The sequence below is a fragment of the Euprymna scolopes genome, chromosome 1 (assembly GCF_053919585.1).
Source record: "Euprymna scolopes isolate OS-2025 chromosome 1, ASM5391958v1, whole genome shotgun sequence".
Lineage (NCBI taxonomy): Eukaryota > Metazoa > Mollusca > Cephalopoda > Sepiida > Sepiolidae > Euprymna > Euprymna scolopes.
The window spans coordinates 169869006-169883578 of NC_136482.1; the positions used below are offsets into that span (position 1 = coordinate 169869006).

At 28.8% G+C, this 14573-nt stretch overlaps 1 protein-coding gene across 2 annotated transcripts in view; it reads right to left on the reverse strand.

Annotated features, from left to right (window-relative positions):
* LOC145277170 (mannose-1-phosphate guanylyltransferase catalytic subunit beta-like) overlaps positions 1-14573 on the reverse strand; it is a 66889-nt gene that overhangs the window by 10867 nt on the left and 41449 nt on the right. The window contains exons 8-10 of one of the 2 annotated variants that reach the window (XR_013868119.1): positions 14201-14328; positions 12511-12693; positions 10338-10562 (exon numbers count right to left, since the gene is read on the reverse strand). Coding sequence is in view for 1 of the 2 variants with exons in the window: in XM_080128774.1 (XP_079984900.1) it covers positions 10431-10562; positions 12511-12693; positions 14201-14328 (443 nt within the window). In the remaining variant the exon portion in view is untranslated. Of the gene's footprint in view, positions 1-10208; positions 10563-12510; positions 12694-14200; positions 14329-14573 lie in introns of those variants that run through there. The other variant, XM_080128774.1, reaches the window with a different exon arrangement.

The following is a 14573-nucleotide window of genomic DNA, read 5'->3' on the forward strand; positions in this document are numbered from 1 at the left end:
GAAAAAGTGACAAATCGACAACAGAAGAACTGATCATGATTAATGGTTCCAAATTTTTTTTTTTTTTTTTTTTTTTTTTTGCTAATTTCACAGGAACTAATGCCTGGTTATGGATATTTGGTGTGACATTATCTAAGCAAACTGATGTCCAATGGATTGAAAACAATGACAGCAAATTATGAATTAGTATTTTATTTAAAGAAATATTTGTAATACAATTTTATTTATTTTTTTATAAATGTAACATGAACCCCAAAAATATATTTCTCAGGTCTTTCCCCATGTAAACATCTTATATAGATATATATATATAATTGTTTCAGAAAAGAAAAAAAGACTTAGAAAAAAAAATGTAATTCTTCACATAAGAACAATATATATTTTATGTTTTCTTTCTTTTAAAAAATGTTTCAAAACCATAATGTTTTGTTTAAAATAAAAAAAAATTGTTTTAAATAAAATTTTAATCAATCACACACACAAAAAAAAAAAATGAATAAAATTTATGGGCGGTGGGTAAAAAAAAAAAAAATCAAAAGAATAAATCAGAAAAGAGAAAAATGAGACGGAGTGTTAAAGAATTTCTTTTATTATTAATAGTAATAATGTATATGATAACCAAACTTCATTTATTGCAACACAGCTCTTCACTTAAAAATATGTCCAAAGAGAATTTAATTTGTCCTTCTGTGGCACAGGAAATAAAAGATGGTGCTTTTTTTTTTTTTTTTTTTTTTTTTTTTTTTTACACATTGCTTATTTAGAAAAACTAATATATAGAAAGTGCAGAAAAATATGATGTACATGCCCATCACAAAACAAAGATGTCGTATTCCAAAAATTACGAATTGATAAAATAGTTTTTTGTTTTTTTTTTGTTTAAGAAAAATATTTAAGAAATGACTTGCCGGTTGAGAGCAAGTAACCAGTCGCCATATGTTTAGAGTGCATTTAAATTCAAGAGCAGACAACTCGATTCAACTAATAAGATTTATTTATTTCTCCATAAGTGATTATTAATGGTTTTAAAAATACTTAATCGCTAAAAATCATAAAATTTTCTCATATATATATATATATATATATATATAAATAAACTACTTGATCAATTTACAGGATTTTTTTTTTAATATGACATGTTCATTCCATAACAAGTATGTACACAAAGATTTTTTTTATTTTATTTAAATAAGTGAAATTCTAAATATCTACCTAAAATATTTATGTAAGTTTACAATTTATTGTATATCTAAAACTTATTTTTGGAGAAGTCTTAGTAACAGGGCTACAAAGATGTTTCGTAAATCTTACATTTTTACAGACCTGCCTAGTTTAAAATACTTTACGATAAAAGCTGGTTTTCAGATTAAAGATAAAAATATTTTGTTTATTTGCTCCATAAAAGAAAAGAGAAGAATACCTATGAAATCAAATATTTAAAACTACTTGCAATTAATGGATTATACTTATTTCTTCAGATCAGAAAATTCCATGGATGTAGGTCGAAGTAAGTTTTAATATTTTAAATTTCATTAGTAAATATCTCCAATGATGCAAAGTATTTTCAAGTATATTTTTTTATATTTGACAAAAATTGATTTATTTTGAAAAAAAACAAAAAACAAAGGTACTTGTACAGTTAAATAAAGACATTAAAAATGAAAATATCAAAAAGGTTATATTGTACATATCCGTTTTGAACTGAAGATCTCTAAAACAAATTTCACTTGATTTGATCAAGTATTTTTTTTTTTTTTTTTTTATTTTTTTTTACAACGGAAAAACGTTTTTATGACAGCATGTTGAAGGTAGACATCTTTGAATTATTTTATTTTGGAACACGCCACGGGGAGATAACTCAATTTAAAGCGCTGACACTCCCTCCCCATCTTTAATACTAGCTTTTCTTCCTAAAAATCGAACGAATTTGCTCGATATAAACAATTTTTTTTTTTTTTTTTACAGTGAAAAAACAAACTTGATGAAATTATTTTGGGGAGAACTTCCTTCGATAACGGATACATACAATATAAGCTTTTTGTTGATATTTTCATTTTTTAATGTCTTGATTAAACTGTACAAGTACCAAAAAAAAATATTTAAACATTTCTCCAAAAGTTATTTAAAGCATATTCATTCTTTTTTTTCCTTTTGTCTATACAAAGTTTTGATTTAGAAAATTTTGATAAAAGCAAATCTGGTCCAAAATAGTAGCCTCTTATGACTTTGTGGCATTGTGCCTTGTTTGGAGTGAATAAACAGTAAAAAAATTGAAAAAAAAATTTTTTTAAATGTAAGAATTTTGTCTCTCGATAAATTTTGATATGTTGAACCTGAACAACTGGTTTTATTTTTTAATGTTTTATTAAAATAAATCAAACAATAAAATTAAGTGATTAGATTTGGTTATAATCTTTTATATATTCTTTAATAACATCCTCGTCAAGAGTCAGATTACCACATTTATTGACACCTCTAAGCTTAAAGACTTCATAAGTGGATTCCTTGCACTCTAAAATTCCATGAAATTTTTTCTTAAATTTAATACTAAAGCATTAAAAATGTTATATATTTTAATCATTTAACATTTTCATGTAAAAAGGATTTAAAAGTTATACCCATACAAGGTTATTTGTCACCATAGGGAACCCATAAATATGCATGCCCATACCTCACCCCAATAAAGTTTAATGATCTAACGTAGGAATTGAAGGCAACAAAAATAGTACTTGAACAAAAAGAGCACTTCAAGGGAGATAACTGATAAAATAAATTTAGCACAAGCACAAAAAAGTCTTTAAAAAATTATCAAACAAAATTAAACTGGAAAAATAAGAAATTTATTATTGTAATAACAGTACAATGAAGAGAATTTATGATAATCTTTATTTTAAGATAATCTGTATAAAAATGTAAACATTTCTTGTTAACACATTAACCGGAGTTACTAAACATGTGAACTGTTTGTGTAAAAATATAAATTATTCAATTGTTTTAAACTATTGGTCTTGTCTGAGTTGTATTATATATCTAAGGTTTCATCCGTTATGGTTTCTGACCTTGAACTATCTTTTATTGTGATTGGTAACATTCTAAGAATTTCAAACTAAGCCTTTCAATAAATCCACTAAAAAAAGGTTGTTACAACAAGCAAAACTTTATGAATAAGATAGAGCAAAAAATGTAAATAATAATCTCATCTCAGAAATATCATCAAATAACAGAAATAATTTGGTCCTTGTCGAGAATTCCCCTATATTAACAAGAAAAAAAAATAAAGAAACATATATATGATGAAAAAATGAAAATATCAATTCCAAAAATCATAAATTGAGCAAGTAGTTTTATTTTTATAAAAAAAAACATTTTTAAGCGATTAATGGGAATTAGTAGGCATTACAACATAAATCGCATAAATATGAATTATTGAGTTATCCCCCATTTGTATCTAGAGAATTGTTCCCAAAATAGCGGTTGAGACAGCAACTCTATGGATATTCATAAAATTTGAATCTTTTTTTTTTTTAAATAAAGCTACCTGATGAATTTATGTAATTTTTGGAACAATATTTTCATTTTGTCATACAGATTTTTCTTTTTGTTTTTTTTTTAAAATAGAAATTCTAGACAAGAACCAAATCATTTGTCAAAAAAAAAAAAAAAAAATTCAAATATTGAGATGAAATGAAAAACAAAATTAGAAGAAATTAAATGAATATTCAACTAATCTTATTAGATTTGTTGATTTGAGAACGTAACTCTGTAACACAAGTACAAGTACGTTTAGATTTTATTGAAATAATACATTTATGTAAGTATAAATAAAGATTTTTTTGTTTTGTTTTAAGTTTAGAAAGATGGCCATTTTGGAATAATCATGTAAAAGAAAAAAAAATTTATCTGAGTTTATTATCACTCCAAAACATGACATTCAGGCCATGATTGGCTTTAACAACAGAATGGAGATGGGAAATTATTTAAAAAAAAAAAAAAAAATCACAGCACCTTTTGTAAAACAAAACACAAAATAAATGCTGCTTATATTTGTGTGATAATCAAATATAAATTTATTAGATTGTGCGTGTGATAGCGATCATTGGGTTATGAGTCAACTTATGTTTTGTGATTACAATGTGAAACTAGTTTGTTGAGTTTAAAAGAATAGTTTTTGGGGGTTTTTTTTACAGAATTTCCTTCTATATTAAAAAAAAAAAAAAAAAAAAATCTGTATGATGTGTATACCTGTGACGAAATGAAAATACATAAGTTGATCAAGTCATTTAATTTTTATAAGGAAAACTATTTTTAAGCGATTAATGAGAATATATAAGCATTGCAACATAAAGCTTGCAAGTTTGAATTATTGTTGGGGTTATCTCCCTTTGTTTTCAAAATGGTAGACAAAACTGTCTCTCCTTGGTTACTTATTAAACTTGATTTTTCTTTATAAAACTACTACTTGATCAATTTACGTGATTTTTGGAACATTGTTACACAAAGGGCTCGGTCCAAGACGGGTTGACATGCTAATATATATATATATATATATATGTATAGGTGTATATACATATATGTATTTATATGGATAAAAATGTGGCACGCGTCTGCGGATGGAATGTGGGGAACATGACAGCTAAATCAGAATTGTTTCAATATTTCTCACGAATGTAAACAAAATTTGTTATTGTTTGAGAAACAATGTAGCAATTAAACGAATCTGGTTATGTTGATGTTTTTAAAAAGTTGACAGGAAAAAGTGACACAAAAAAGATTGAGAGATGGAGATTTGATTTGGTTCACAAGTGGACGCAACAATATACTTCTCTCTGTCGCTCTCCCAATCTACCATAACGGAGAAACAACAAGGAATAAAAACGGACTGTTGCTTATACCAAATGTGTTGTTGCGTATTTGAATTCTAGAAAAAGCTTCATAATATAACATGATATTTTTATTTTGTCACGGATATGTAGATGATACCTATTTTTCTTTATTAATATAAAGGGGGAATACTGGACAAGAACCGAAGAATATGTTGTCAGAGATTGTGATGAGAAGTTATTACGGTGGAAGTGAAATTAGCCATTTTGAAATACTTATTTATGAGTTTTGACTTTAGTTATAATGCGATCTTCAGCGTGCCATGAAGAACATATTTCTGTCATATACCGAATGCAGATCACCTGTATGGATAAAATTAAAATCGGAGATCATTTTAAGGAACATGATTAATCAGTTTTATGGCTTTGATTGTCAAAGGGATTTCAATTTTAAACCAATAGATCATTTTCACATCAGGAAGTTGTCTCAGTAAAAAGAGAAAAAAATTTCCTTATTAAATGTGGATGTTTTCTAAAATATTCACTCAATTAAAAACAAATGATTTATAACCAGTTGTGATGATGCAGTCTTGTAGAAAAAAAAAAAAAAAAAGATTTCAATAATTTTCAATTATAAAGTATCTATTTACCAAAATGTGAGGATGGTACTGTGATGTTAGGTTCTCTAAAGTTTCAAGGTAACCTCATCTTAAAAAAGAAAAATAAATTTTTTTTTTAATATTTAATTTATATTTTGTTATAGTGAAACTGTTTAATCACATGAATATTAAAACAACTCCTGCAAATTTACATCCAAAGTTCTCATTAACAAGACAAGAACTTTCAATGAATATCCTTTAATATGAAATAAAGCAAATGTTTAAAATGAAAATATTTTATTATTTGTTAAACCTTCTTAGAATTATTATAAAAAAGTAGTGGGGTGAGGGTGGGGGGGATTGTAATCTGAAATAATTCACTTGTTTTCTCATGTTATACAAAAAAAAAAAAAAAAAAGATTTAAAAGTTTTTTTGTTTTTTTTACAGTTTAAAAAGCACCAAATTTTGTTAAGTGTCTATGAGTGGGATTTAAAACAAAGATTTAAAAACATGATATAATAAAATAAAATAAAATTTAAAAAAAATTCTTTGGGCATTATACACAGCCATATTTCAGAAATGGCTAACATAACAGATCTAAGAATTTTGTATTTCTCGCTAATCGAAATATAAAATAAAATGAACTAAAAAGGCAACTTTAATATATATATATATAGAAACACCTTTCAGACATGTTTTTTTTTTCTTTATTGAATCGCTAAATTTAAGCAATGTTAAGTGAGGTCAATACTTAAAAAGGTGACTGTTTAGGACAATTAGATGGCAGTAACAATGGTGTTTTCCTATGCGCAGTAAGAGGTGACTGAAGAAGGAGCACAGAAAGGAAACTGACACCCTGATTAGCAAATTTTGTTCAAACTAAGTGTTATTCAAAAACAGAAAGTCAGTCCAAATTGAAAACATTTATCAAAGAAAATGGGAATAAAAAAAATTATTTTCATGACTTCAAATTAACTATTTTGCTTGACAGTGGTCACCATTTTTTTCTGATGCAATATGTTATATATTTAAAGTATATACAGAATGCGACACCTGTGGACAGATATCGATTATTTGATAATAAATAAGGCCAACAATGTTTTGCTTTCAAAAAAAAAAAAAAAAAAAAAAAAAAAAAAAAATGGAGCCCATAAAGGAATTACCATCATGGTTAAATTCAGTTCCAGAATAGTATAGTGTCATGATTGCAAGAGGCCTTACACCTTCAAGGAAAAAAAAATGTTGCATCATTATATCCTGATTGTTGGTCCACCGACTTAGTGAAAATTTTGTTCACTTCTGAGCATTACTCAAAACTGACATTGCGTCTCTCATTGATTTCACAAAAGATGCCTTGGAATCGCTATGAGATAGAAATCATTTGGTTCTTGTCCAAAATAAAAAATAAAAATTTGTATGATGTACGTATCTGTGGCAAAACGAAAATACATTACAAAAATCATATAAATTAATCAAGAAATTATTTTTAAATAAGAAAATCAAATTTTATGAATATTTGAGGAGTAATTGTCTAATCTGACACTTAAAAAAACAAAAAAAAAAAACATGGCCAGAACGAAAGGGACATAACTCCACAATTATTCAGACTTGTGTAATTTGTTGTAATGCCTACAAATTCCCCATTAATCATTTAAAAATTATTTTCTTTATAAAAATAAAACCCATTGATCAATTTACATGATTTTTGGAATATATTTTCATTTTGTCATGGGTATATACATCATATTGATTTTTTTTATTTTTGTTTTTAATATAGGGGAAATTCTGGACTAGAACCAGTCATTCTATGCATTTATCACTCAATTCGTGGAGAAAAATATTTTTTAAAACTGAAGTGAATCAATAATGAACAGCAATGCCTCATGGGATACGATGGACTAAATACTCTAACAACAGGCATTAAAATTAACTTTTGTATAATATGATAACCAAGTTCTGCCCTGTTAAAGAAATCGTCACTTAAACTTTTTTATTGGCCATTAAAACAACTGCCACCTAAAATATGCACATGCCTCATATTTGTCTAATCCGATACTGGTTAAACCAAAGATGTTGATTCTAACCCGACATATGCAAACTCAAAAATTTTAAGGATTTCAAACCAATTAAAAAATTGAATAAAAATAAAATCAATAAAAAGAGAAACCCACAAATAAGGCATTTGAGATTTTCAATAAAACAAAGAAAATAAGGAATGTATATATTATGGACATCCTGACATTTATACAATAGACAAACGATGCAAGTGTCATACAATTTTCTCATTAATTCTCCAAATATTTGAAGTTTGTTCTTTGGATTTAAAAAGAAATGTTACTTAAGTAGTCGACATCCATATGCAAATATAGAAATTACAAGGATTTCTGTTGAATAACAGAACTGGAATTTTACCAAATTCCAAGATTAAAAAAATATGGAATATTCAAATCTGTAATTTTGTATATAATAAATTTGTTTGTTCATTATACAAACCAATATGGTAGCAATGTAAATATGTGTGCCTCTCCAACCACGCTAGGTCCCTTTGGGACACTCAGCCAAGGGACTCTGTAATGGGACTTAGATGTATCGGTTTGGTCAAGCAAAAATCTGCAAGTCTGCTATTCAACCATAGTCAAGTGGATACCACTTATCCAAAATAATAAAATTATTATTGTTTATAAATTGGACTTGTTTTGCTTGGGATGCAAATTCTTCCTGGAAATGCTAACCAGATGGATTGATGAGCAACTTTAACCCAGCACAACAAGGGAGACAATCACGGTCAGGTGAGTGCACATGATGCATCTTCACAACAGAAATTTTCACATCAATAATATTTTACAAGGAAGCTAATGCCATCATTAGAAATTTGAATCAATCCTCAATATTATTTGGGAATACAAAAGATCAATTATCAGACATCATAGTAAGGACCTGCCCTAAAACTGAAAGCACACTTCAAAGAAATCCAAAACAAGTTTTTGAATAAATGTTAGGATAATATGGCCACTTACAAAATTAATAGAGCACTAGATTGTTACCATTTGCCAACATTGTTCTAAATTTCTAGATTTCTGACACAGTTTTCTATGTCAGATGTTGTGCTCCACAACCATTCATAATTCCATTGTAAAAGACCGTAAATTCAAGGACAAATCATTGTCTCAAGATCAGCATTCAACCATTTTTCTTTTTATCTATCTTCCCCTACTTTTTTCAAAGACTCCAAAGAGTATGTCTAGTAATTAGTTTAAAAAAATATATATATAAATTAAATATTACTGTTAGAAGCGTGGATGGTCAGTGAAGAAAGAAAAACAATGATTAATGTTGTGTGGAGATACGTGTTAACTTTAATTGCGTTTTCTTCACATATTTTCCATGCTTATATAAAATTATTTTGACTGTATCCATCCGTTTTTTTTTTTTGTTTTTTTTTTTGAAAGGAGGGGGTACTGATTATTAGACATTCTTCTCTTCTGCATGTCCATAAGAGAAATTTCTCATGACTTTAAAATCCATTTTTTTTTAATATTAGTGTCATTAAACGTTTACAATTAATTACAACTAATTTGTTAGCAGAGAAAGATATTGCCTATACAAATCAACATTAAGCCCTTCAGTAACCGCTTAAAATGAAAAAACGTTATTCATTTTCCTCAAGGTCATCTGACAATCAACCTGTTTTCCTGTTAGAACATGTTTGAAATGCGTCCAATAAGCAGGACAGTGCAACTCCCATACATGTATGATTTCTAATGTACCATTTGCAAACATTTTAAAATGTGTCCAATACATTGGACCAGGGAATTGAAGAGGGTTAAGTTGAAATACAATGATAACAGGGTGCAATTTAAAAATATTTATAAAAATTGCACAAAGAAAAAAACAACAAAAAAAAACCCTGTTTTATAATTATTCTTTGTTTCTGCATTATTTGTATCGAATACAACTTGTTATCCTTGTAAAATATGAATCGTTATTATTTATGCGAGATACAAATTATTATCTCTGAAATACAAATTATTATTATCTATGTGAAATACAAATTATCATCTATGTGAGATACAAATTATTATTATCTGTGTAAAATATGAATGCGAGATATGAATTATTATTATCTATTTGAAATACGAATTATCTATGCAAGAAACGAATTATTAGCTGTGTAAAATATGAATTATTATCTATGTGAGATATGAACTATTATTATCTATGTGAGATATGAACTATTATTATCTATGTGAGATATGAACTATTATTATCTATGTGAGATATGAACTATTATTATCTATGTGAGATATGAACTATTATTATCTATGTGAAATATGAACTATTATTATCTATGTGAGATATGAATTATCAACTATGCAAGATACAAATTATTATTATCTGTGTGAAATATGAATTATTACTTGTATAGGAAACAGACTATATTAAATAAGTAGGTTTGGTGGCACATAATTGTCGAGATACATGCCACATATCTGCATTAAATAAAGTATATTAAGTAGTTCATATATTTTTTTTTCAAAATGCTTACATTTTTTTATCTTTTTAACAATATGCTAAACAAACATTGGTTTCTATATTTGAAATTGATGAAGAAAAAATGATTTCGATATAGACACATTAACAGATACAAACAGAGCAAAAATTGTTGCTAATAAAAAAAAAAATAATAATATGAATAACAAATAATTTGAACCATTAGCAACATAACAAAAAGTCTGTTTCGCAATATTCGCATACACAGCAGTAAAAAATAAATAAAACAAATCAAAATTGTCATAGCAGCAGCAGCAATAAATATATTAATACTCATCTTATTATATTAAAAATATGATAACAAAAAATAGAAAAAAGAAGTCATATTTTTTTTTGTAATAATTTACAAAAACAAAATAAAGTAACCTTAATTAATCTAAGATGGAATTCTTATTGAAGCAGTGATGTTTCTCTCTTCATGTATTGCTCTGCATGCAACCGTACAGTTTTGGACCATTTTTACATGATAATCTGCGGTTCCGGCACAGATAGGGAAATAGCTTTATGGGGCAGGATACGACCTCCATTTATATATAACTCATCCTTTACAATGACATCTTCACCAAGTACAGACACATTCTCCATGCGAACCTAGAAAAAAAAAAAAAAATCATTTTTATTTGATTTGTTTTGTTTGTTTTACAGTATAGTTATTATTTAAAAAGTACAGTAACCCGGATATAAGAGAGAGAGAGAGGTTACTTTTTTTTTTTATTACCTGAATGTAGTTTTTGTTCTTGGAATTTGGGAAACAACCGTTTCTTTCTTTTATTGTTGTACTTCGCGAGGAAAATATTTTACAGTTTTCCAATGTTCGCTGAATTATTCATTTTTTCCGCTTGAGTCAAACTTCTCTTTAGCGTAAAATCCGTTTTTACGACTATTTCGTTCGTCAAAACTTGTATTCCTTAGAAAGGTCAACCGTTGCGTTGTACTCTTTTCTTTTTTTTTTAGTGAGTTCTTTCCATTTCTTCGTCAAACTGTTATATTTGACGTTCATCCTCGTCGTCACTGTTAAGTTTGCAGGTTGAAACAAGTAACGTAGAAAGCAATACAAATGACGACTCGACAAACAAAGGTAGATCAAATAAGAAGTGTATTAGGAAAAGGTATATTTACAGGATATTTACATAATGGTGTCAAATAAGAGAGTCTTTGCTGGAGAAACATATCTTCTCTCGGCGGCCTTCGGTGGCTTCTGGTGAACACACACTCAGACCAACTGAGTCTTCCTATTTATGTGTAATTACTATCCACATATGCAAATGAATGTGTGCCACCACAACAGAAATCAAAACAACTGCCTCACAACAAAAGTGCATGCCGTGATGTTTGACCTCATTAAATTCACGCACCTGTCACATAACTTTGTAATCATTTAAATTCTTAATCATTTAAATTCACCCATTCTCAGTTCTCTGCCCACGTAGCATGGCAGTAAGTTATCAGCCTATTGACCTCAAGGGAACGGGTTTGGGCCTATCTACCTTCCACAACTTTTAGTTTTACACCTCCAAACACCCAGGCAACACCGTGTACCCCCTGCTAGTCTATATATATAACAAACAAAACGGCCGCGCATTTTGTATGTCCAGCAAAAGGTTTTTTCACGAGGGTTCTCATGGGGGGTGGGGGTGGGGGTACTATATTTTAAAACTTTTTATATACTCCCTAGATTGTAATATCTACGATTTGCAAACGGTCATCGTCTCTACATTTATTTTGAGCAAGTTTTTTTAGAAAAAAACCTGGTTTCCAGTGTTTGTTTGTCATTTTCGTATAAATAAAGCAAAACTGATTCGAATCAAATCAGCTCCCTGGCCTTCTTGGCTGGCACATTTTGAAGGCAATCAGCTTTGATCAATGTGGGGAATACCCTTCATATCAGACAATTGCTATTCATTTGAGAGCTCCCCTTTTTCAGGGCGGCTTGGTTTCCCCATTCACTTAACAAGTCAACTTTTTGATTAACATCGCTAAATTTGAACGCCTTTCCCTTCGTGTGGCCTTGTAACGTAGCAGTAAGATGGCACGTTTTCTTTCACTTTCTTTTCCACCTTCACGTCACGGGTTCAAGCCTGCCTTCCTACTAACATATATTTTTTTTTCTTTCTTTTACACCTCCAAACACCTGGGCAATGCCGGGTACCCCCGCTAGTTTCTAATAAAACTAATATTTTATGCATTCCTCCCGAATAAAAATTTTTCTATAAAAAAAAAAAAAAAAAGATAAACATACAACCGAACTACAATTAAAGAAAGAAAGAGAACAACTCTACAGTCACAACTGCTACAAAGAAAAATAGAGAAAAACACAGCTGTTTATATGCGCAGTCATACTTTTTACAGTTTAAAGAAGAATCAGATCCTACAATTTTAATGGGCACCAAAAAAAAAATGGATTTGATATACCAATAATATAGCATTAGAAGCTTGAAATTACAAAGATTTTTAGGGTTAAAAAAGGTCTTTTAGGCTCAAAATAATTTGAATGAATCAAAATTTATTCACTATTAAACTGAAAATATTCTCTACTTACCCATTGACCAACAATACATTTCCATCCAATGATACACGATTCTAACCAGGAATGAGACTTTATGTGAGAATCTCTCAAGATGGTACACCGTTTGATGCAGACACCATCATCAATAATAACCCCAGGACCAATAGTAACATTCGGTCCTATCCGGCAATTGTTTCCAATACAGGCAGTCGAATCCTGTCATAAGAAGGAATACTTTTGTATACAAACAGGAAATAATGAATGACAGCAAAACTTAACAATTGGTTTTAGATGTGTCCTTGTGTCTTAATGAAAGGCTTCGTCAGTCAGTCAGTCTATCATACTTAAGTTTGAAATAGTCTTTTTTTTTTTGATAAATGTACCGATTGATCAGATACAGCTTAGTGAAATGGCATTTTGAAAATAGTTTTTTCTTTATATATTGACATCAATCTTCATAAGAGGACATAAAAGTAGTGCAATTTAAGTATTTTACTATTTAAAAGATTAATTTTTACTTGTCCCAAGACAGGTACTTTTCAGGTATATATCCATAATCACATACTTTTTACTTAATGATGGCAACCTTCTGTCTAATGAGACAATGGCATTTTGCATATGCATCTAGTCTGGTGCACTGCAGCGTCTGCTATGGCAATAATGTTAAAGCAGAAGTTGCCTCTCCAGATGGTAAGGAGACTTAAGTTTGTCCAGTTACCAGGATCACCCTGTCGGCATTGCAGACAAAGTCTGATGGAAAAGCAAGCCAATATGGCCGGAGCCAGCCCAGATATAAGAGTTGCCAGAAAGGTGTTGCAGTGCTTCACTGGCACTTTTGGATAAATCGTCATTGGTCTGAGGGAGATTTCATTTTACTAAGAGATTCGTTCATTTTTTTCATACGAGAATTACTCAAGACTTAGAATAATGTTTTATTCTATTATATATTTCTTCAACTCTCCCATTTGAGAACCAGATGCTTTCAGTGCACTTTATTACGTTACCTGACGAGGACTTTTGGTCCTTACCAACCAATTGTCTGAAACATTAACACGTTCAGTGTAGCGACTATGTAATATATATTTTACATTTACAGAAATCCAAAATATTAAATAATGATTTCTTTTTTTTTATTTTATTTACATTTCACTTGGAAATTACTTATATTTCTTTTGTGGGATTAATATTTAGTTTTATCAATGATAATACCCATACTAAGTATTTGGTTATGCGAATATAAAAAAAATTCTTGTTTGTTTGTGTGATATTTTCCTGTATACTAGATTAATGATTAGTAAAAAAAAAAAAAAAAAATATATATATATATATGTATAAGGAATGAAAAATATACCAGCGGTGGTTGACGATATGTTTAAAGAAAAAATAGAAAAAACCGAATGAAATTATTAAAAAATCAACGTTTCGTCCTTGTTTCAGAGGACATCTTCAGGATAATTGAAATAAAAATGTGAGAAAAGAAAAAGTCATAGATCGTGCGAAAAAAGACAGTTTTTAAATCACGCACACATATTCGTCCTTTCCCGACATGGGTTGGATTTAAAAACTGTCTTTTTTCGCACGATCTATGACTTTTTCTTTTCTCACATTTTTATTTTAATTATCCTGAAGATGTCCTCTGAAACAAGGACGAAACGTTGATTTTTTAATAATTTCATTCGGTTTTTTCTATTTTTTCTTCAAACATATATATATATATACGTACAATGAGCACATTCCCAACAATTCCTTCTCTGTTAGAAAGCTTCTCAGGCGCTTTGTGTTTCAGAGAGCTTAAGTAGAGGCACATACCAGTGAGAAAATCTTTGGGTTGACCAACATCCATCCAAAATCCTAAAATAAAAAAAAATATATAAAAATTTAGTTTTAACTGCACATGAAAATGACTGCAAAAACGACTGCGCATATCTGCATGCTCATAATCTAGATTTTTTTTTTTCTAAAAAAAAAAAAAATAAATAAAAAAAAATGTCAAAACAAAACAGTCCTTTAGTTTAAAAGATAAAAAATTGTATAGTTTGTAGTAGGTGCAGAATCATCTGTTTAAATTGTATGTATAATATAAAAAAATCTCTATC